The following is a 23367-nucleotide window of genomic DNA, read 5'->3' on the forward strand; positions in this document are numbered from 1 at the left end:
AAGTACATTGCAGTCGTTTGGAAGTCAGGCGGGTGGTGAATAGTCAACTCTGCACCAACCAGTTGAGCCATTGAAGCCAGTCTGTTGCCTCCCATTAAACCCTGGTGGTTAAATGCTGAATGGAACTGTTTAAAAACAGAATCCCTGCAACCACATTGGCCGTGTTAGAGAGCGTCAAAACCGTCAGAGAGAGGGGACCTGTTCCAACCTACATGCAGTGAAATACAACAGAGACTAGAACTAGTTGTATTTCACTGCATGTAGAGTGGAACAGGTCCCAGAGAGAAGGCTTCCTGGTGGTGTGTCTCTCTCTAACACGGCCAATGTCTGAGCCAACAAGAGCATTTACCGCAAATGCAGGAACATCGCCTTTGGAAGAGCATAATTTCATTAAACAAAAGACAAAACAGAAAATAGTTTAATTCAAATGTTTTTTTTTTATATTTCAGTAAAATCTACTTGAATACACTTTGAAACAAGAGTACAACAAAATAGAATATACTTCAAATGTTGAATATACAAACTAGTTCAGTCCGAACAGCTTTCTCCCTCTTCATACAACTAACAAATGTAGGGGGCAGAGCCAAGATGGCTGACGAGAAGTTCATGCTGGCGAGCTTTCGTTTACAAAAGCTGCAGGCAGTCACCCTAGAGACAGTTACCATGGGGAAGTAGATGTGGTCAAGGCCTACTAGAACCAACCAGGGTTGGAGTCAATTCCATTTCAGACGATGCTATTTTGTTTTTATCATTGAAGAGAATTGGAATTTCAGTCTACTTCCTGAATTGAAACGGATTTGACGCCAAACCCTGCAACCAACCCACATGCACGGACCTGGGCTTCAAACTATAATAGAAGAATGGTGTTGCTATATTGTTTTATAACACTGTGTTGGTACAAGGTATCAAAAGGTCAAGAAACCGTAATACAAAAAAAAGCTAGATCTGCTTATCTTATAAACAATGAATGAAAAATAAAAACATCATTCTAAGGTTGTTTTGTTTTGAATTTAATTCCCCTAAACTGTATAATAGTTATATACATATAAAGACCCTTTCGCTTTTTATTTCCCCCTTGTAAGAGCTGATCCTAGAACAGCCCCGTCTTTCGTGTGGTTTGTTTATGCACCAGGAATCTGCACAGTGATTAGGCAAATAAAATGCTGGTTGTACACAGAAACATTTCTATACAAACCCCCTCCCTCCTTACCGGTTCACATTTTTTGGTTTTTATAATGAGCCTTTTTTTTAGTGTTCTCGTTTTGTCTGTTAAGTTTGCGTTTTTCGTTGTAGCTTAGTTAGCTAGTGTCTCGTCTGCCAGAAACAGAACATGTAGTGATTTAAGTTTGACTTGGTCCCTTTTTCTGAAGGACATTCTTCCCTTTTCAAAAGTCATTGCTGGGTTCCTATGTTGGCTGGGTGTCCTACAGTATTGTACGACTCAAATGACACCCTATTCCCTACAGAAGTAGTGTACTGTATAGGGAATAGGGCGCCATTTGGGATGCATTCTGGGTCTCCATAGAGATGAGGCTGTGGTTGGAAGGTAGACCACCCCAGGGTAAATCAGAGGTGGTTGTGGGTCTTTATAGTCTCTCAGACTGTCATGTATAAAAAGAGGAACAAACTCCTATCTGGGCAAAAACTGTACAAACAATGAGGTGTGTGTGTGTGTGTGTGTGTGTCCGTACTTGTGACCTCAACACTCCGGATCTTCTGATTTGATCTCAGGCGGAACCTCTTCTGATTGGACGACTACCGGGATGATCTCCGGTGCTTCCGGTAACGTTGTCTGGACGGGAAGGGCCTGTACCGACACCGTTTCAACTGTCAGCGTCTTCGCTTGCTGCTGCGGTTCTCTCATTGCCGTGGCAGATCTCTTGATGATGCCGCTGATGATATGGGATGCCGCCACCGGAGCGCTCTGATTGGCTGTCGTCGTCACGGTGACCACTGCTGTCCCGGTCCCGCCACCTTGCGTCGTCGTGACGATATGATGTGTCTGTTGTTGATGATGATGCAGCGTTGTGGGAACAGCCAGCCTCATCACCTTGGTCACAGGGGATACAATTTGTAATTACATAAATGAAGACGTTGTTTGAATTTGTAACAAAAATAAATACAAATTAATACACAAAAACACATTTGAAGTCTGGGCCCAAATGCAATACTTTTTTACTTGCATTTCAGTATCTTGTGATGTTTCAAAGTATGTGTTTCCAATTTCTAGCTTAAAATGGCAAATAAAAATAACTATTTTTTTAAGTCACCTGTGTCCCTGCAGCCATGGTAGCCATGGTAACATGAGGTGGCAGGGCTCGTACCCCCCAGGAGTTTGTCCCGCCCAGGAGAGAGATGCTGCCCGTCGGGGAGCCCCCCAGGCCAGGCTTGGTCTGCTGCTGGTACTGGGCCAGCTGGTGGGCTGGGATGGTGATGATCTTAGCCAGTTGGACCGTGATCTTGTCTCCGTTCTCCGCTGTGGCTGGAACCATGGTGGGGATGGTCTGGATCACAACCTGGAGAGAACAGGTCTACACATTCTAGATCTATACAGAGTGGGGGGTGGTCTGGATCACAACCTGGAGAGAACAGGTCTACACATTCTACATCTATACAGAGTGGTGGGGATGGTCTGGATCACAACCTGGAGAGAACAGGTCTACACATTCTAGATCTATACAGAGTGGTGGGGATGGTCTGGATCACAACCTGGAGAGAACAGGTCTACACATTCTACATCTATACAGAGTGGTGGGGATGGTCTGGATCACAACCTGGAGAGAACAGGTCTACACATTCTAGATCTATACAGAGCGGTGGGGATGGTCTGGATCACAACCTGGAGAGAACAGGTCTACACATTCTTGATCTATACAGAGTGGGGGGGTGGTCTGATTACAACGCGGGCAAAATAATTATGATGTAGAAGGTAAAGATGTAGTCAATTTCATGAGATCAAAAGATAATATGGTTTCCAAGATTCAAGTTTTGAATCGTGGATTTGGTTAGTATGAGGCGTGCCTGCTGTCCATTCTGTCTACACTACAGAGTAGCTAGCTGACACACCAACTAGCTAACTAGCGTGGTTACCCACCTTCGGTTGGGAGTTCGCGTTGCCCGTTGCCGTGCCGATGGGAGAGGCGTTGGCCAATTGGTACGTCGTTTGGCCTCCCGATGTCCCTGGCGCCTGTTGCACGGCAACCGTTGAGATCTTCTGGCCCAGTGACGTTGTCATGACTACAGGCACTTGCATGGCAACCCGTACAGTCCTGGAGACGGAAACAATAACAAAATGGAGTCAGTGACAAAGTTTTGTAAATACAAACTTACTAGATATCGCTAGATAGATAAACTATTTTACATTCAGCATAAAACCTCCAAAGTGAATTGTATGTTTTAGGGTCAGTATTAGGGTGTCTCTCTAACCTGGGTCCTGAGGCAGTGGGGATGATGGCCGTGTGAGAATGCTGCGTCTGGGTTCCGTCTGGCGCCGTGGAAATGGTCACTATCGTCGGAACCCCCACTGCCGCCCCGCCCCCCGTCATCACCGCCTTGTTGCCCTTAGCAACCGGAGGATGGACTATGGTTCTAGTCACACCCCTCAGGATGGTGGGCGTCGTGGCGAGCTCGGCCACATTCAGTATCGTCTCCGACGAGGGCAGGACTCTCTCGTGGTAAGACTTCTCTGAGCCAATAAGATCGTCCGATCTGGAGTCGGCCTTGTCGTCCTCGATGACAACGATGTTCTTGGGCATCTCCTTGAACTGGTAGACCAGCCGCTGACCTTCGACCTTGGCCAGTATACCACGCTGGTAGTAGTACCTGGTAGAGAGGGAGGAGGAAGGAGAGGGAGGGAGGGAAATAGAGGAGGGGGAATGGTAAAGTTCAGACTGAACTGGAAGTGGTATCCAGCCGGTCATAACTGACAAAAACACAAACACTAATGTTCCTCAGAGGAACTCATCCAACCAACAGTATTCCCACAACCAACAAATCTAACTCAGCTTAAACCCTCTTTCACAGTCAATGCCAGTCCATTTCAAGTGCTAGACGGTTGTTGGGTAAGCCCTCACCTCAGAGCCCGTCCCATGGTCTCATAGTTCATGTCAGGTTTGTTCTTGTGTTTACCCCACAGCTTGGACACGGCCTTGGAGTCCACCAGCTTGAAGATGCCCTTCTCCCTCTGAGTCCACTTGATGTACCTGGGACACGTGTTCTTGTCCTGGAGTAAGTCTAACAGGAACTCCCACAGGTACGTGGTGCTGCCTGGGGGAACAGAGACAGACAGGTCAACAGGGAGACAATATGTATCCCTCTCTCTAAGTTTACAGGCTTAAACAACAGGTTAACTTCACAAAGAATATGGTTGTGGGAAAATGAAGTCCAAACCCCTAGTCAACACATGAAATCCTAGGAGTTGATGCATGTGTCCTTTCTATATATTTGGTGTGTCCCACCTTTTCCTTCTCTGGGTTTCTTCTTGATGGCGAGGTCCGGTGATCCGTTGGACACAGCAGGCTGGTGAGTCTTTGGCTTCCTCCCCGCTACACAGACAAACAGACCAATAAAGTTGTTCAAACTAAATCAAATCAATTGACATTAGTCGAAGACATGAGCATTTCACTTTGCGTGCAATCTCCCAATATGCCAATAGATGGCGCTCTGTCTACAAGATACAGTCAGTCTGACAAGTCAGTCCTATTTAACGTCAACATCCTGTCTACAAGATACAGTCAGTCTGACAAGTCAGTCCTATTTACCATCATTATCTTTATAGTACCTTTATCATTAAAACCATTTAGGCTCTTTAGCATTACTTAGTCTTAATCAACAGCCAGCATCTTAATCAACAGCCAGCATCTTAATCAACAGCCAGCATCTTAATCAACAGCCAGCATCTTAATCAACAGCCAGCATCTTTGGGTTGTATTATGGAAAGTTTCTTGATTTCTCAGTGGATAGCCAGTATTCTATTCTGTCTTAGAGTCATCTTAACCTTCCTGGCAGGTTGGTGGTCAGGCTCTGATTCCTCTAGGAGGGTGACCTCCATGTCCTCATCACTAACCTTTCTTCTTCCTGACAGGTTGGTGGTCAGGCTCTGATTCCTCTAGGAGGGTAACCTCCATGTCCTCATCACTAACCTTTCTTCTTCCTGACAGGTTGGTGGTGAGGCTCTGATTCCTCTAGGAGGGTAACCTCCATGTCCTCATCACTAACCTTTCTTCTTCCTGACAGGTTGGTGGTCAGGCTCTGATTCCTCTAGGAGGGTAACCTCCATGTCCTCATCACTAACCTTTCTTCTTCCTGACAGGTTGGTGGTCAGGCTCTGATTCCTCTAGGAGGGTAACCTCCATGTCCTCATCACTAACCTTTCTTCTTCCTGACAGGTTGGTGGTCAGGCTCTGATTCCTCTAGGAGGGTAACCTCCATGTCCTCATCACTAACCTTTCTTCTTCCTGACAGGTTGGTGGTCAGGCTCTGATTCCTCTAGGAGGGTGACCTCCATGTCCTCATCACTAACCTTTCTTCTTCCTGACAGGTTGGTGGTCAGGCTCTGATTCCTCTAGGAGGGTAACCTCCATGTCCTCATCACTAACCTTTCTTCTTCCTGACAGGTTGGTGGTGAGGCTCTGATTCCTCTAGGAGGGTAAACTCCATGTCCTCATCACTAACCTTTCTTCTTCCTGACAGGTTGGTGGTCAGGCTCTGATTCCTCTAGGAGGGTAACCTCCATGTCCTCATCACTAACCTTTCTTCTTCCTGACAGGTTGGTGGTCAGGCTCTGATTCCTCTAGGAGGGTAACCTCCATGTCCTCATCACTAACCTTTCTTCTTCCTGACAGGTTGGTGGTCAGGCTCTGATTCCTCTAGGAGGGTAACCTCCATGTCCTCATCACTAACCTTTCTTCTTCCTGACAGGTTGGTGGTCAGGCTCTGATTCCTCTAGGAGGGTAACCTCCATGTCCTCATCACTAACCTTTCTTCTTCCTGACAGGTTGGTGGTCAGGCTCTGATTCCTCTAGGAGGGTAACCTCCATGTCCTCATCACTAACCTTTCTTCTTCCTGACAGGTTGGTGGTCAGACTGATTCCTCTAGGAGGGTAACCTCCATGTCCTCATCACTAACCTTTCTTCTTCCTGACAGGTTGGTGGTCAGGCTCTGATTCCTCTAGGAGGGTAACCTCCATGTCCTCATCACTAACCTTTCTTCTTCCTGACAGGTTGGTGGTCAGACTGATTCCTCTAGGAGGGTAACCTCCATGTCCTCATCACTAACCTTTCTTCTTCCTGACAGGTTGGTGGTCAGGCTCTGATTCCTCTAGGAGGGTAACCTCCATGTCCTCATCACTAACCTTTCTTCTTCCTGACAGGTTGGTGGTCAGGCTCTGATTCCTCTAGGAGGGTAACCTCCATGTCCTCATCACTAACCTTTCTTCTTCCTGACAGGTTGGTGGTCAGACTGATTCCTCTAGGAGGGTAACCTCCATGTCCTCATCACTAACCTTTCTTCTTCCTGACAGGTTGGTGGTCAGGCTCTGATTCCTCTAGGAGGGTGACCTCCATGTCCTCATCACTAACCTTTCTTCTTCCTGACAGGTTGGTGGTCAGGCTCTGATTCCTCTAGGAGGGTGACCTCCATGTCCTCATCACTAACCTTTCTTCTTCCTGACAGGTTGGTGGTCAGGCTCTGATTCCTCTAGGAGGGTAACCTCCATGTCCTCATCACTAACCTTTCTTCTTCCTGACAGGTTGGTGGTCAGGCTCTGATTCCTCTAGGAGGGTAACCTCCATGTCCTCATCACTAACCTTTCTTCTTCCTGACAGGTTGGTGGTCAGGCTCTGATTCCTCTAGGAGGGTGACCTCCATGTCCTCATCACTAACCTTTCTTCTTCCTGACAGGTTGGTGGTCAGGCTCTGATTCCTCTAGGAGGGTAACCTCCATGTCCTCATCACTAACCTTTCTTCTTCCTGACAGGTTGGTGGTCAGACTGATTCCTCTAGGAGGGTAACCTCCATGTCCTCATCACTAACCTTTCTTCTTCCTGACAGGTTGGTGGTCAGGCTCTGATTCCTCTAGGAGGGTAACCTCCATGTCCTCATCACTAACCTTTCTTCTTCCTGAGCAGGTTGGTGGTCAGGCTCTGATTCCTCTAGGAGGGTAACCTCCATGTCCTCATCACTAACCTTTCTTCTTCCTGACAGGTTGGTGGTCAGGCTCTGATTCCTCTAGGAGGGTAACCTCCATGTCCTCATCACTAACCTTTCTTCTTCCTGACAGGTTGGTGGTCAGGCCGCCCGGGGGTACCCCTGCCCCCACCTTCTCCCTGCGGGGGGTCAGGCCGCCCAGGGGGTAACCTCCATGTCCTCATCACTAACCTTTCTTCTTCCTGACAGGTTGGTGGTCAGGCTCTGATTCCTCTAGGAGGGTAACCTCCATGTCCTCATCACTAACCTTTCTTCTTCCTGGACAGGTTGGTGGTCAGGCTCTGATTCGTCTGGTTCCTCTATGAGGGTGACCTCCATGTCCTCGTCCATACAGTCTTCCGTAGACACCTCCACCACAGTCTCGGTCATCACGTCTGGACGCATCGCAGCGTGGATGAAGTCTGGGGTGGTCACACACCCTGCCGGGATGAACACATCTAGTGGGACAAGAGGGAAAACGTTAAGAAGAGAGAAACAGTGTGTGTGTGTGTGTGTGTGTGGTGTGTGTGTGTGTGTGTGTGTGTGTGTGTGTGTTCTGGTGGATATGACGTTGTGTGAACACCAACATTCGTAAGAAACCATCTGAGATCTATGACATCAATGACGTCTCTCTGTTCTTGTCTCTCAGCTGCTTATGGATGCAATATGGCATGGTGAATACAAATTAAAGATTCAAGTGAGTGTGTGTGTGAGTTACCTGGGCTGCGGTCCCCTCTCAGGCTGGTAACAGAGTCCATGTGTAGCAGAGCCTCGGCAGCCTCTATGGTCTTATCAGAACAGTAGATACTGGTGCCAGACTGTTGGTAATGGACGGACGCCTCCACTGAAACACAGAAAACACACGTTAGTGAAGGTGAAATGCACCGTTGCAGGTCTGTACAGCCGGTGTCGGCACCGTTGCAGGTCTGTACAGCCGGTGTCGGCACCGTTGCAGGTCTGTACAGCCGGTGTCGGCATTTCATTACTTGTACAGTACAGAGGGGTTCTGATGAATCCTACTGGAAATAAAAGTTGTGTTTGGTTACCTCAGACTGTTACCACGGTTTGGTTTTTATTGTGAAAACACTGTCGACATTCCACCATTAACGGTTTACTACTAAACTAAAGTTTGAGACACATCAATGGCTTGTTTACTACACTTCACACAGGACTTCTAAAGTCTGTCAAAGCTGACATTCTCTCTCTGGCAACCATTCCGTCTCCAGTTACTATGGCATAACTGATGTAGGATCAGCTGCAAATAAAAGTCAAATTCTTTACCACTATGTCCTACAGTGTCAAACTGACCTTAAAACAGATGTTACAGAGCATCAAGTAACTAACTAACCATACAATAAGTATTGGTCAGAAGTCATGGTTTCCTCCTTTCCTTTGGGCCCTGAGGTTTTTCCTTATAAAATGACCCAACCTGGAAAAACCTCTGGGCCTTTGTTTTCCTCATTATGGGCTGTCTACAACAAGGGGTCTAGAGGGTTTCCTTGGGCTCATCTGGTCATGGTAAATCATTTGGGCTAGGAATTGTTACACAAAGAAAAGGAGACAAGGAAAAATGAAGCAATTTATTAGTATGGGTATGCAGTCATTCTGAGGAACTAGGAGCCAGACTAAGCCCAGGGATACTTCCAAAAATGGCACCCTATTCCCTTTATAGTGCACTACTTTTGACCAGAGCCCTATGGGACCTGCTATGGGCCCTGGTCAAAGGTAGTGCACTATATAGCGGATAGGGTGCCATTTGGGACCAATCCCAGAGCACCTGTTGTTGTCCCTCTCTGGGAAGCACGTCTCTGGTTACCATCACCACTGCCCTTGTTAGGCTACGAGGCAGGCACAGGGTAGGGGAGAGGGGTTATCTTTAGGAAGACTGCCCCCCCCCCCTCATTCAGACCCTGACACACACACACACTACCCATCATCCCAAGCGCAAACAAACTGTAGCCCCACACACAAACAAACCTACTATAGGCACCTGATAGGCCGAGCTGCACTTGAAACCAGGCAGGACTACCTAAATAAACCCACCATAGACCATAACATAGGCTGGGCACTGGAGACTTTGACACAGATACATAGGCTATAAATAAACATAGCCATTTGACATACATACTAAGATGCATTTTTCTGTAAGCATATCATACATATGGGTTTAAGTGTAAAAGTCTGTCTGAAATAAAATGTTATGCATTTTCATATTTCTAGGGATTCGTTCAACAGTCAGTGTTTGGTTAAGAGAGGTTGGTTATCCGAATATTCGGATGGGTACAGACTCGGGTTGAAATAGTACTGCTACACTACCCTATTCAGTCATTGTATTTCTTAAGAAAATTAATTAACATCTGTCAAAGGCAATTGAGTCTAAAAGGCAGCATATTTCAAAGTACAAAATGATTGTGAATAAATATGATTTTCATCATTACTTCTCGACAAGAAAGAATAAGCTGATACTATTTGACCGAGCCAATAATAGCAAGTCCGACACAAAGTAGTGCTGTCCCCGATGACTTCCGTGTTTACACTCGCGTAGCCTTTCCCTCCAGTTCTCTTCGAAGACGGTGAAGACGGTCTCCATCCCCACGTCACTCACTCCCCGCCCCGGACGCCATTGGATACATCAGTAATCTACGCCCACCCATCTAGCAGCGCTCATTGGCTGGTGGGAGGATTTCGAACGCCTCACGAGCGCCGTTGGTCAACTGTACCTGTCAATCAAGCCACAACCCGCCTAGATGCATAACAATGCTTCCGCCATCGAAATGATCCAAAAATAATAGAAAAATATCGTTAAATCAAGGAAGAAAATATAACTCTAGCCAATGTAAAAAAAAATATATATAACCTTTGTATGCCGAACTGAACTTAAACGAGACACGATTTGCACTTAAAAATCGCTAGCGAGTAAAACGCAAAAGCCAGCATTGAGTGCACCGTTAGCAGCCACACACTTCACGGGATAAACCACTGGGCCCATACTTAGATAACGGTCCGAATCTGACTCAGAGAAACTGAACATGGCTGAAAATAGATGAGAAAAAAAGTCGCAAAATGACTAGAATACAGCTTTCAACTAAATGTTTACACTCACTTCCGTGTCATTCAATGTTTGAACAAACTGGCTGTATGTGTTATTCAACAAGGAAAAATATTTCGATAGACTATATTTCAATACATGGATACAATCACAACATAACTGATTCAATATAGATAGATCATATATACAGATTGTGTATTTAATGCCATGATAAACGCGGAATAAACATAAATCCACATGCCCTTCCGACTCAGACAGCGTGGCAAAGACGTAGGAAAGACAACACATCTACAACACTTCCTGGTTTCAGCGGGGCTCCCTCTCTGCCCGAATAACCAGTTATTATGATACACATGGACTAACAAACTATAAATCACGATATGCACGTGCTGCTACGTGCAGATTGCGGTCTAATCCTCCAGTGCTCAAAGCCAAACGGTAATTTGAAACATTTTAAGAACGACTGAAGAAAAGCGGACATCGCCATGCAGGTTACTAAGCAAGGTGATCACTTCCTGCTTTGCCCTCCATTATTTCACGAAACTACTTAACGGATATGGGGGCGCAGCGGTCGCTAAAATAAACACATAACGTGTCAACAAACGGTCGCCGGTAGAACGAGTTGTAAATAAATTCCGTTACCTGCTCTGATGAGCAGATCGAGTTGGTTAGCGGGCCCCTCATGAAGTGAAGTCGCCATGTTCTTCCCGTGTTGCAGATTCACATTGACTTCACACTGAAATGCAAAGGCAGCCAAAAGCTCAGATCACTCCGCCGCCACAGGAAATCTCAAATTCATCCTGGCCGCTTCACAACCCCCACACCGCGGCGGACGGGTATCCTTCCGCGCTAAACACAGGAAATCCTCCGCTCTCTCTCGAGCTCTTGCCAAAGATGGTGGATACATTTAGATGTCCCACTCAGGCCGTTAACCATTTTTTTTTATTCCTGTCTGCTTAAGGGGTGGCTCTCCCATAGGCACCAATACATTAGCAGCTGGGTCTGATCCGCTTAGTTCTTTGCGTGTATAGGAAGCAGAAAAAAGGAGCGAGTGAGATGTCTCGCTTCATTTTCCATCTCTGCTCTTGCATCGATCGAACGTCAACCAAAGCAGGAAAAAAGGAAAATTCCTCCATAATAGGCCCGTGCATTCAACATTAAAAAAAGCATAACAGAGCATTTTAAGACACCATTAATATAATGTATGTATTGCATTCCTAACAATGAACATTAAACTCAAGGAATAAATATTTTAAGAGCATATAAAAGTGTCTTCATTTGCATTATAGCAAAACGACCTTAGGCTAAGTAGGAATGATATAAACCTGATTTTAAAAAATCTCTTACTAAAGTAACTAAAAATGAAAGTCTGCTGAGGTACAGAGTGCAGAAATGTTTAGATTGATGCCAGAGCATGTAGGTACTTAGGTCATCCACTTTAATGGGTTAGTTTTCTGATTGGAGTCTAACACCAAGTCTACGCCCCAGACAGCACTCAGCCACTCGCACAGGTCATTGTTTCAGCAACCAATGACGGAATTTAAAAAGGGAAGAAAAACAAGGAGTTAAAAAATAAAAATATGTTTAGGATGGTACAGTAGGCTGACTACTTTAGAAACTTTGAGGGAATGTGCACACACCGTTGTCTGTCTGCTTACCTGGCTGGACCACACTCCTTTCCAAAGAGAATACTTCAAAAATAATGAAATAAATACCTTACTTTTTACATGCGTTTGGTGTGGGGGGTTTTCCCACCTTGTCCAACTAACTATAGGCTATAAACTGTCTGCCTAACCTTTTTGCCTAACTAATGTATTTATAAAGCCCTTCTTGCATCAGCTGATCTCACAAAGTGCTGTACAGAAACCCAGCCTAAAACCCCAAACAGCAAGCAATGCAGGTGTAGAAGCACGGTGGCTAGGAAAAACTCCCTAGAAAGGCCAAAACCTAGGAAGAAACCTAGAGAGGAACCAGGCTCTGAGGGGTGGCCAGTCCTCTTCTGGCTGTGCCGGGTGGATATTATAACAGAACATGGCCAAGATGTTCAAATGTTCATAGATGACCAGCAGGGTCAAATAATAATAAGAGTGGAATCACAACAGCAATCAACACATGTTTACAACTTCCAAACAGTACACTTGTGGACTTTTTATGTACTACAGTGGACAGCCACAAGAGGGTGATGTCTACTGGCAGACAGGCCTTATATATCTGCTTTCTGAGTTTCCTAGCAACCAGACCAAAGCTGTGAGTGACTGTAGTATTGTGGATGAAGGTGTTGAAAATAATGTACATCTCCCCAAATGAAAATAGCATCTGTAAACTGGTGTGGGGTGTCTATGTCAAGTGAATGTAAAAAGCTAAGTGTAATACTTCACTATCCCCCTCTAACACTTAGCTTTATTATCAACAGCTGGTGCCAAAGCTGAAAGCTGTCCCACTTCTATTCTTATTTTACTGTGTGTGTATTCAGGTTGTATATAAAGGTACATGCATGCATGTCAACATTTTGAACACACCTACTCATTCAAGGGTTTTTATTTATTTTTAGTATTTTCTACATTGTAGAATAATAGTGAAGACATCAAAACTATGAAATAACCCATTTGGAATCATGTAGTAACCGAAAAAGTGTTAACCAAACCAAAATATATTTGAGATTCTTCAAAGTAGCCACCCTTAACCTTGATGACAGCTGAGCACACTCTTTGAACACTTTTTTGGTTACTACATGATTCCATATGTGTTATTACATAGTTGTGATGTCTTCACTATTATTCTACAATGTAGATAATAGTACAAATAAAGAAAAACGAGTAGGTGTGTCCAAACTTTTGACCGGTACTGAATGTATACATACCACTAGTGTATTCAGGTTGGGTAGGTATATGGTATATGTAGGCCTAGGCCTGTGTGTACATCCCACCCCTCTCACCTGTCTCCATCATCTCAGTCTCCACCTCTTGTTCTTCCCCCACGTCCTGCATCAGGTAGGTCCCGTCATCGTAGACCAGAACCTGGGCAGAGAAACACTGCTCCAGCCCCCTGCCTGGGACCTCCTCCACGATCACTGCTGGGTAGTCCTCCTCTTCATCCAGGTCCCCGTCTGTCTCTTCTTCCACCACCTCTACCTCAGCTTCACCGTCTCCCTCCTCACACTCCTCCACCTCACACTCTCCCTCCTGGAGAACAGGGGTCAGGGAGTAGGACAAAGAGGATGGAGAGGGACGAGGATAGAAAAACAGAAGGGGAGAAGAAGAGGAGCTTGGTTAAGAAAACAGAACATCCCAAACAGAGCACTTTCTCTACTGCTATACAGTCCTCAAAGTATAGGAGACGTGTAAAGGAGGCGGCCAGTGTAGGTAACATGATGTATCGCAGTCCTGATCATGTCCTTTCTTAAAAGCAAGGAAACAAGGAAAGGAAGCCAGTGAGTGTGAATATTGGAGCGCAGCACCTATCTAGTCCTATCTTTAAGGAAAGGAGACGTGTAAAGGAAGCCAGTCTAGGTCCTAGGTGATTTCACTGCTCATAATTCAACATTACATTTGAGTCATTTAGCAGATGCTCTTATGCAGAGAAACTTACAGTTAGTGAATTCATCTTCAGATAGCTAGGTGAAACAAACACATCTCAGTCATAGTCAGTACATTTTTCCTCATTAAAGTAGTTATCAGCAAAGTCAAGTGCGAGTGTTAGTTCATGAAAGGTGTTTGTTACTCAGTCCAACCCTCTCACCACTCACCTGATGAGGGTCCTCCACGGCGGTGACATACTCCACCACCGCCCCTCCACTGTCAACGAGCACCACCGAGGTCATGACACATGCCCCTCCAGGCTAGATCCAGCCCCGGCCTAATCACTGCTGCCTCCTGGCCCCACCTGGTGGCCTCCGGTACTGCAGCCAGGCCACAGCTCAGACCACTGAGGAAGAGACAGAAGAAGAGTTATTTCAACTTTATAAAGCCAGTCGTTGAGAGCAAATTCTCTTTGGCATGGACAGGCCTACATGATGGTAAGAGAGACCTGTTGTCTAGGGAAACATCTAGTTGCTGCTCTCTTCCCCTCTTTACCACTGAGCCAGTACCAGGTTTCATACCTCTAAGGGCCTATTCCTTCTCCAACTCTCCCTCCTATCTCTAAGGGACTAATACCCCTCCTCCCTCCCATCTCTAAGGGCCTATTCCCTTTCCCTCCCTCCCATCTCTAAGGGCCTATTCCCTCTCCCTCCCTCCCTCCCTCCCTCCCTCCCATCTCTAAGGGCCTATTTCCCCTCCCTCCCTGCCTATTTCCCCTCCCTCCCTCCCTCCATCCATCCCTCCCATCTCTAAGGGACTAATCCCCCTCCCTCCCATCTCTAAGGGCCTATTCTCCCTCCCTCCCTCCTGTCTCTAAGGGCCTATTCCCGCTCCCTCCTTCCCATCTCTAAGGGCCTCATATCTGTAAGGGCCTATTTCCTCGCCAACTCTCCCTCCCTCCTCCGTTCCAATCTCCTGAATACAGGAAGTGCCTGTTGGTGGAGAGGGGAACTAAGAACCAAAACAGGAAGTTGACTGAGCTCCACTGCCCTCTGCCTGATGACCAACAGACACCATGGCAATGGTTGCTAAGGCCCTCATTTCCTGCTCAGAGGAAGAATGATTGGACTTTGAGAGGAGGAAATATGGACTGGACACACACTTCACTTGCACACACACACTTCACTTGCACACACACACTTCACTTGCACACACACACTTCACTTGCACACACACACTTCACTTGACACACACACACACACACACACACACACACACACACTTCACTTTCTCTCCTGCACACACAGCAGCAGAGCTGTAGGAGGCAGAATTCTAGAAAGCAGATCACTGACAAAACATAACGACTGTTCCCTCCTCCGATAGATACAGGACAGGTCAATACCAAAACATAATGTCTGTTCCCTCCTCCGTTAGATACAGGACAGGTCGATACCAAAACATAATGACTGTTCCCTCCTCCGTTAGATACAGGACAGGTCGATACCAAAACATAATGACTGTTCCCTCCTCCGTTAGACACAGGACAGGTCAATACCAAAACATAATGACTGTTCCCTCCTCCGTTAGATACAGGACAGGTCGATACCAAAACATAATGACTGTTCCCTCCTCCGTTAGATACAGGACAGGTCAATACCAAAACATAATGACTGTTCCCTCCTCCGTTAGATACAGGACAGGTCAATACCAAAACATAACGACTGTTCCCTCCTCCGATAGATACAGGACAGGTCGATACCAAAACATAACGACTGTTACCTCCTCCGTTAGATACAGGACAGGTCAATACCAAAACATAATGACTGTTCCCTCCTCCGTTAGATACAGGACAATACCAAAACATAACGACTGTTCCCTCCTCCGTTAGATACAGGACAGGTCAATACCAAAACATAACGACTGTTCCCTCCTCCGTTAGATACAGGACAGGTCAATACCAAAACATAACGACTGTTCCCTCCTCCGTTAGATACAGGACAGGTCAATACCAAAACATAACGACTGTTCCCTCCTCCGTTAGATACAGGACAGGTCGATACCAAAACATAACGACTGTTCCCTCCTCCGATAGATACAGGACAGGTCGATACCAAAACATAACGACTGTTCCCTCCTCCGTTAGATACAGGACAGGTCAATACCAAAACATAACGACTGTTCCCTCCTCCGTTAGATACAGGACAGGTCAATACCAAAACATAACGACTGTTCCCTCCTCCGTTAGATACAGGACAGGTCAATACCAAAACATAACGACTGTTCCCTCCTCCGTTAGATACAGGACAGGTCAATACCAAAACATAACGACTGTTCCCTCCTCCGTTAGATACAGGACAGGTCAATACCAAAACATAACGACTGTTCCCTCCTCCGTTAGATACAGGACAGGTCAATACCAAAACATAATGACTGTTCCCTCCTCCGTTAGATACAGGACAGGTCAATACCAAAACATAACGACTGTTCCCTCCTCCGTTAGATACAGGACAGGTCAATACCAAAACATAACGACTGTTCCCTCCTCCGTTAGATACAGGACAGGTCAATACCAAAACATAACGACTGTTCCCTCCTCCGTTAGATACAGGACAGGTCAATACCAAAACATAATGACTGTTCCCTCCTCCGTTAGACACAGGACAGGTCAATACCAAAACATAATGACTGTTCCCTCCTCCGTTAGATACAGGACAGGTCGATACCAAAACATAATGACTGTTCCCTCCTCCGTTAGACACAGGACAGGTCAATACCAAAACATAATGACTGTTCCCTCCTCCGTTAGATACAGGACAGGTCAATACCAAAACATAATGACTGTTCCCTCCTCCGTTAGATACAGGACAGGTCAATACCAAAACATAATGACTGTTCCCTCCTCCGTTAGATACAGGACAGGTCAATACCAAAACATAACGACTGTTCCCTCCTCCGTTAGATACAGGACAGGTCAATACCAAAACATAATGACTGTTCCCAGGTATCTGTCCCAGCTCAGTGCTATCTAGAACAGAACTCAACACACACCATTCTCAAACAAGAGTCTCTCCTCTCATTTCTTTGAGACCATGGCCAATTAATCCTCAACTAACAATATCTCTCTATCCAATAATTCACTTTCTCTCTCTTTTAGCCTAATTGTCATTTACTCATGGTCTTTCAGTTTAACCTAGTAACTATCCAATCCCTACTGTAATGTAGTAGTATTATTACTGAGACAGGCTGGTGTTCCCTACTGTAATGTAGTTGTATTATTACTGGGACAGGCCGGTGTTCCCTACTGTAATGTAGTTGTATTATTACTGGGACAGGCCGGTGTTCCCTACTGTAATGTAGTTGTATTATTACTGGGACAGGCCGGTGTCCCCTACTGTAATGTAGTAGTATTATTACTGGGACAGGCCGGTGTTCCCTACTGTAATGTAGTAGTATTGTTACTGAGACAGGCCTGGTGTTCCCTACTGTAATGTAGTTGTATTGTTACTGGGACAGGCCGGTGTTCCCTACTGTAATGTAGTAGTATTATTACTGGGACAGGCCGGTGTTCCCTACTGTAATGTAGTAGTATTATTACTGAGACAGGCCGGTGTTCCCTACTGTAATGTAGTAGTATTGTTAATGGGACAGGCTGCCGTGGTGTTCCATACTGTAATGTAGTAGTATTGTTAATGGGACAGGCTGCCGTGGTGTTCCATACTGTAATGTAGTAGTATTGTTAATGGGACAGGCTGCCGTGGTGTTCCATACTGTAATGTAGTAGTATTGTTAATGGGACAGGCTGCCGTGGTGTTCCATACTGTAATGTAGTAGTATTGTTAATGGGACAGGCTGCCGTGGTGTTCCATACTGTAATGTAGTAGTATTGTTAATGGGACAGGCTGCCGTGGTGTTCCATACTGTAATGTAGTAGTATTGTTAATGGGACAGGCTGCCGTGGTGTTCCATACTGTAATGTAGTAGTATTGTTAATGGGACAGGCTGCCGTGGTGTTCCATACTGTAATGTAGTAGTATTGTTAATGGGACAGGCTGCCGTGGTGTTCCATACTGTAATGTAGTAGTATTGTTAATGGGACAGGCTGCCGTGGTGTTCCATACTGTAATGTAGTAGTATTGTTAATGGGACAGGCTGCCGTGGTGTTCCATACTGTAATGTAGTAGTATTGTTAATGGGACAGGCTGCCGTGGTGTTCCATACTGTAATGTAGTAGTATTGTTAATGGGACAGGCTGCCGTGGTGTCCCATACTGTAATGTAGTAGTATTGTTAATGGGACAGGCTGCCGTGGTGTCCCATACTGTAATGTAGTAGTATTGTTAATGGGACAGGCTGCCGTGGTGTTCCCATACTGTAATGTAGTAGTATTGTTAATGGGACAGGCTGCCGTGGTGTTCCCTACTGTAATGTAGTAGTATTGTTAATGGGACAGGCTGCCGTGGTGTTCCATACTGTAATGTAGTAGTATTGTTAATGGGACAGGCTGCCGTGGTGTTCCATACTGTAATGTAGTAGTATTGTTAATGGGACAGGCTCCCGTGGTGTTCCATACTGTAATGTAGTAGTATTGTTAATGGGACAGGCTGCCGTGGTGTTCCATACTGTAATGTAGTAGTATTGTTAATGGGACAGGCTGCCGTGGTGTTCCATACTGTAATGTAGTAGTATTGTTAATGGGACAGGCTGCCGTGGTGTTCCATACTGTAATGTAGTAGTATTGTTAATGGGACAGGCTGCCGTGGTGTTCCATACTGTAATGTAGTAGTATTGTTAATGGGACAGGCTGCCGTGGTGTTCCATACTGTAATGTAGTAGTATTGTTAATGGGACAGGCTGCCGTGGTGTTCCATACTGTAATGTAGTAGTATTGTTAATGGGACAGGCTGCCGTGGTGTTCCATACTGTAATGTAGTAGTATTGTTAATGGGACAGGCTGCCGTGGTGTTCCATACTGTAATGTAGTAGTATTGTTAATGGGACAGGCTGCCGTGGTGTTCCATACTGTAATGTAGTAGTATTGTTAATGGGACAGGCTGCCGTGGTGTTCCATACTGTAATGTAGTAGTATTGTTAATGGGACAGGCTGCCGTGGTGTTCCATACTGTAATGTAGTAGTATTGTTAATGGGACAGGCTGCCGTGGTGTTCCATACTGTAATGTAGGAGGACAGGGCTGGGATCAATACTAATAGAAAACCTTCTTCAATTATTCAACACAGCTGACTGATCCAGGACCTGCAGACCTTATTAACAACTTGATTCATGTAGTTTAGTTCACTTAACCTGTAGTGGACTAAAACAGACTCAGAGAGAGAAGACCTTGGTCATTAGCCTAACCTTATTCCTATAGCCTGGTCATTAAACATATTGTTAGTGAGTGAGTGAGTGAGTGAGTGAGTGAGTGAGTGAGTGAGTGAGTGAGTGAGTGAGTGAGTGAGTGCTGGCTGAGTGAGTGAGTGAGTGAGGGCTGGCTGGCTGAGTGAGGGCTGGTTGGCTGAGTGAGGGCTGGCTGGCTGAGTGAGGGCTGGCTGGCTGAGTGAGTGGCTGAGTGAGTGAGTGGCTGAGTGAGTGAGTGAGTGAGTGAGTGAGTGAGTGAGTGAGTGAACTGAGTGGCTGGCTGGCTGAGTGAGTGAGTGAGTGAGTGAGTGAGTGAGTGAGTGAGTGAGTGAGTGAGTGAGTGAGTGAGTGAGTGAGTGAGTGAGGCCTGGCTGGCTGAGTGAGTGAGGCCTGGCTGGCTGAGTGAGTGAGGCCTGGCTGGCTGAGTGAGTGAGGCCTGGCTGGCTGAGTGAGTGAGGCCTGGCTGGCTGAGTGAGTGAGGCCTGGCTGGCTGAGTGAGTGAGGCCTGGCTGGCTGAGTGAGTGAGGCCTGGCTGGCTGAGTGAGTGAGGCCTGGCTGGCTGAGTGAGTGAGGCCTGGCTGGCTGAGTGAGTGAGGCCTGGCTGGCTGAGTGAGTGAGGCCTGGCTGGCTGGCTGAGTGAGGCCTGGCTGGCTGGCTGAGTGAGGCCTGGCTGGCTGGCTGAGTGAGGCCTGGCTGGCTGGCTGAGTGAGTGGCTGGCTGGCTGAGTGAGTGGCTGGCTGGCTGAGTGAGTGGCTGGCTGGCTGAGTGAGTGGCTGGATGGCTGGCTAAGTGGCGGATGGCTGGCTGAGTGGCTGGATGGCTGGCTGGATGAGTGGCTGGATGGCTGGCTGAGTGAGTGAGTGAGTGAGTGATGGTGAGTGAGTGAGTGAGTGGAGTGAGTGAGTGGCTGGCTGAGTGAGTGAGTGAGTGAGTGAGTGAGTGAGTGAGTGAGTGAGTGAGTGAGGGCTGGCTGGTGAGTGAGTGAGTGAGGGGCTGGTGGCTGGCTGGCTGAGTGAGTGAGGGGCTGGCTGGCTGGCTGAGTGAGTGAGGGCTGGCTGGCTGGCTGAGTGAGTGAGTGAGGGCTGGCTGGCTGAGTGAGTGAGTGAGGGCTGGCTGGCTGGGTGAGTGAGTGAGGGCTGGCTGGCTGGCTGAGTGAGTGAGGGCTGGCTGGCTGGCTGAGTGAGTGAGGGCTGGCTGGCTGGCTGAGTGAGTGAGTGCTGGCTGGCTGGCTGGCTGAGTGAGTGAGGGCTGGCTGGCTGGCTGGCTGAGTGAGTGAGGGCTGGCTGGCTGGCTGAGTGAGTGAGGGCTGGCTGGCTGGCTGAGTGAGTGAGGGCTGGCTGGCTGGCTGAGTGAGTGAGGGCTGGCTGGCTGGCTGGCTGAGTGAGTGAGGGCTGGCTGGCTGGCTGAGTGAGGGGCTGGCTGAGTGAGTGAGTGAGGGCTGGCTGGCTGGCTGAGTGAGTGAGGGGCTGGCTGGCTGGCTGATTGAGGGGCTGGCTGGCTGGCTGAGTGAGGGGCTGAGTGAGGGGCTGGCTGGCTGAGTGAGTGAGTGGCTGGCTGGCTGGCTGAGTGGCTGGCTGAGTGGCTGGCTGGCTGAGTGGGCTGGCTGGCTGGCTGGCTGAAGGGCTGGCTGGCTGGGTGAGGGGCTGGCTGGCTGAGTGAGGGGCTGGCTGGCTGAGTGAGGGGCTGGCTGGCTGGCTGAGTGGCTGGCTGGCTGGCTGGCTGAGTGAGGGGCTGGCTGGCTGGCTGAGTGAGGGGCTGGCTGGCTGGCTGAGTGAGGGGCTGGCTGGCTGGCTGAGTGAGGGGCTGGCTGGCTGGGGCTGAGTGAGGGGCTGGCTGAGTGAGGGGCTGAGTGAGGGGCTGGCTGAGTGAGGGGCTGGCTGGCTGGCTGAGTGAGGGGCTGGCTGGCTGGCTGAGTGAGGGGCTGGCTGGCTGGCTGAGTGAGGGGCTGGCTGGCTGACTGAGTGAGGGGCTGGCTGGCTGACTGAGTGAGGGGCTGGCTGGCTGACTGAGTGAGGGGCTGGCTGGCTGGCTGAGTGAGGGGCTGGCTGGCTGGCTGAGTGAGGGGCTGGCTGAGCTGGCTGAGTGAGGGGCTGGCTGGCTGGGTGAGTGAGTGAGTGAGTGAGTGAGTGAGTGAGTGAGTGAGTGAGTGAGTGAGTGAGTGAGTGAGTGAGTGAGTGAGTGAGTGAGGCTGGCTGGCTGGCTGAGTGAGTGGCTGGCTGAGTGAGTGAGTGAGTGGCTGGCTGAGTGAGTGGCTGGCTGGCTGAGTGAGTGGCTGGCTGGCTGAGTGAGTGGCTGGCTGGCTGAGTGAGTGGCTGGCTGGCTGAGTGAGTGGCTGGCTGAGTGAGTGGCTGGATGGCTGGCTGAGTGGCTGGCTGAGTGGCTGGATGGCTGGCTAAGTGGCGGATGGCTGGCTGAGTGGCTGGCTGAGTGGCTGGCTGGCTGGCTGAGTGAGAGGCTGGCTGAGTGAGTGAGTGAGTGAGTGAGTGAGTGAGTGAGTGAGTGAGTGAGTGAGTGAGTGAGTGAGTGAGTGAGTGAGGGCTGGCTGGCTGAGTGAGGGGCTGGCTGGCTGGCTGGCTGAGTGAGTGAGGGCTGGCTGGCTGGCTGAGTGAGGGCTGGCTGGCTGAGTGAGTGAGGGCTGGCTGGCTGGCTGAGTGAGTGAGTGAGGGCTGGCTGGCTGGCTGAGTGAGTGAGTGAGTGAGTGAGTGAGTGAGTGAGGGCGTGGCTGGCTGGCTGGCTGAGTGAGTGAGGGCTGGCTGGCTGGCTGAGTGAGTGAGGGGCTGGCTGGCTGGCTGAGTGAGTGAGGGGCTGGCTGGCTGGCTGAGTGAGGGGCTGGCTGGCTGGCTGATTGAGGGGCTGGCTGGCTGGCTGAGTGAGGGGCTGGCTGGCTGGCTGAGTGAGGGGCTGAGTGAGGGGCTGGCTGGCTGAGTGAGTGAGTGGCTGGCTGGCTGAGTGGCTGGCTGAGTGGCTGGCTGGCTGAGTGGCTGGCTGGGTGAGGGGCTGGCTGGCTGGGTGAGGGGCTGGCTGGCTGAGTGAGGGGCTGGCTGGCTGAGTGAGGGGCGGCTGGCTGAGTGAGGGGCTGGCTGAGTGAGGGGCTGGCTGAGTGAGGGGCTGGCTGAGTGAGGGGCTGGCTGGCTGGCTGAGTGAGGGGCTGGCTGGCTGGCTGAGTGAGGGGCTGGCTGGCTGGCTGAGTGAGGGGCTGGCTGGCTGGCTGAGTGAGGGGCTGGCTGGCTGGCTGAGTGAGGGGCTGGCTGGCTGGCTGAGTGAGGGGCTGGCTGGCTGGCTGAGTGAGGGGCTGGCTGGCTGGCTGAGTGAGGGGCTGGCTGGCTGGCTGAGTGAGGGGCTGGCTGGCTGGCTGAGTGAGGGGCTGGCTGGCTGGCTGAGTGAGGGGCTGGCTGGCTGGCTGAGTGAGGGGCTGGCTGGCTGGCTGAGTGAGGGGCTGGCTGGCTGAGTGAGTGAGGGGCTGGCTGGCTGGGTGAGTGAGGGTGAGTGGTGAGTGGTGAGTGAGTGAGTGAGTGAGTGAGTGAGTGAGTGAGTGAGTGAGTGAGTGAGTGGGTGGCTGGCTGGCTGAGTGAGTGGCTGGCTGAGTGAGTGAGTGAGTGAGTGGCTGAGTGAGTGGCTGGCTGAGTGAGTGAGTGGCTGGCTGGCTGAGTGAGTGGCTGGCTGAGTGAGTGAGTGGCTGGCTGGCTGAGTGAGTGAGTGGCTGGCTGGCTGAGTGAGTGAGTGGCTGGCTGGCTGAGTGAGTGGCTGGCTGGCTGAGTGAGTGGCTGGCTGGCTGAGTGAGGCCTGGCTGGCTGAGTGAGGCCTGGCTGGCTGAGTGGCTGGCTGGCTGGCTGAGTGAGGGGCTGGCTGGCTGAGTGAGTGAGTGAGGGCTGGCTGGCTGGCTGGCTGAGTGAGTGAGTGAGTGAGTGAGTGAGTGAGTGAGTGAGTGAGTGAGTGAGTGAGTGAGTGAGTGAGTGAGTGGCTGGCTGGCTGAGTGAGTGGCTGGCTGAGTGAGTGAGTGAGTGAGTGGCTGGCTGAGTGAGTGAGTGAGCTGAGTGCGTGGCTGAGTGAGTGGCTGGCTGAGTGAGTGAGTGGCTGGCTGGCTGAGTGAGTGAGTGGCTGGCTGGCTGAGTGAGTGAGTGGCTGGCTGGCTGAGTGAGTGGCTGGCTGGCTGAGTGAGTGGCTGGCTGGCTGAGTGAGGCCTGGCTGGCTGAGTGAGGCCTGGCTGGCTGAGTGAGGCCTGGCTGGCTGAGTGAGCGGCTGGCTGGCTGAGTGAGTGGGC

General features: G+C 49.1%; 1 protein-coding gene across 1 annotated transcript in view; it reads right to left on the minus strand.

Annotated features, from left to right (window-relative positions):
• Window positions 1–417: 417 nt before the first annotated feature.
• Window positions 418–23367, minus strand: part of LOC106610549 (ETS-related transcription factor Elf-2) — a 32890-nt gene continuing 9940 nt past the window's right edge. The window contains exons 2-12 of the mRNA XM_082978602.1: window positions 13981–14159; window positions 13171–13417; window positions 7905–8030; window positions 7520–7644; window positions 7379–7433; window positions 4458–4544; window positions 4074–4266; window positions 3427–3822; window positions 3095–3269; window positions 2271–2516; window positions 418–2050 (exon numbers count right to left, since the gene is read on the minus strand). Coding sequence (XP_082834728.1) covers window positions 1700–2050; window positions 2271–2516; window positions 3095–3269; window positions 3427–3822; window positions 4074–4266; window positions 4458–4544; window positions 7379–7433; window positions 7520–7644; window positions 7905–8030; window positions 13171–13417; window positions 13981–14055 — 2076 coding nt within the window. The 5' untranslated portion in view covers window positions 14056–14159 and the 3' untranslated portion in view covers window positions 418–1699. The remainder of the gene's footprint in view (window positions 2051–2270; window positions 2517–3094; window positions 3270–3426; window positions 3823–4073; window positions 4267–4457; window positions 4545–7378; window positions 7434–7519; window positions 7645–7904; window positions 8031–13170; window positions 13418–13980; window positions 14160–23367) is intronic.

The sequence above is a fragment of the Salmo salar genome, chromosome 08 (genome assembly GCF_965601325.2).
Source record: "Salmo salar chromosome 08, fSalSal1, whole genome shotgun sequence".
Classification (NCBI taxonomy): Eukaryota; Metazoa; Chordata; class Actinopteri; order Salmoniformes; family Salmonidae; genus Salmo; species Salmo salar.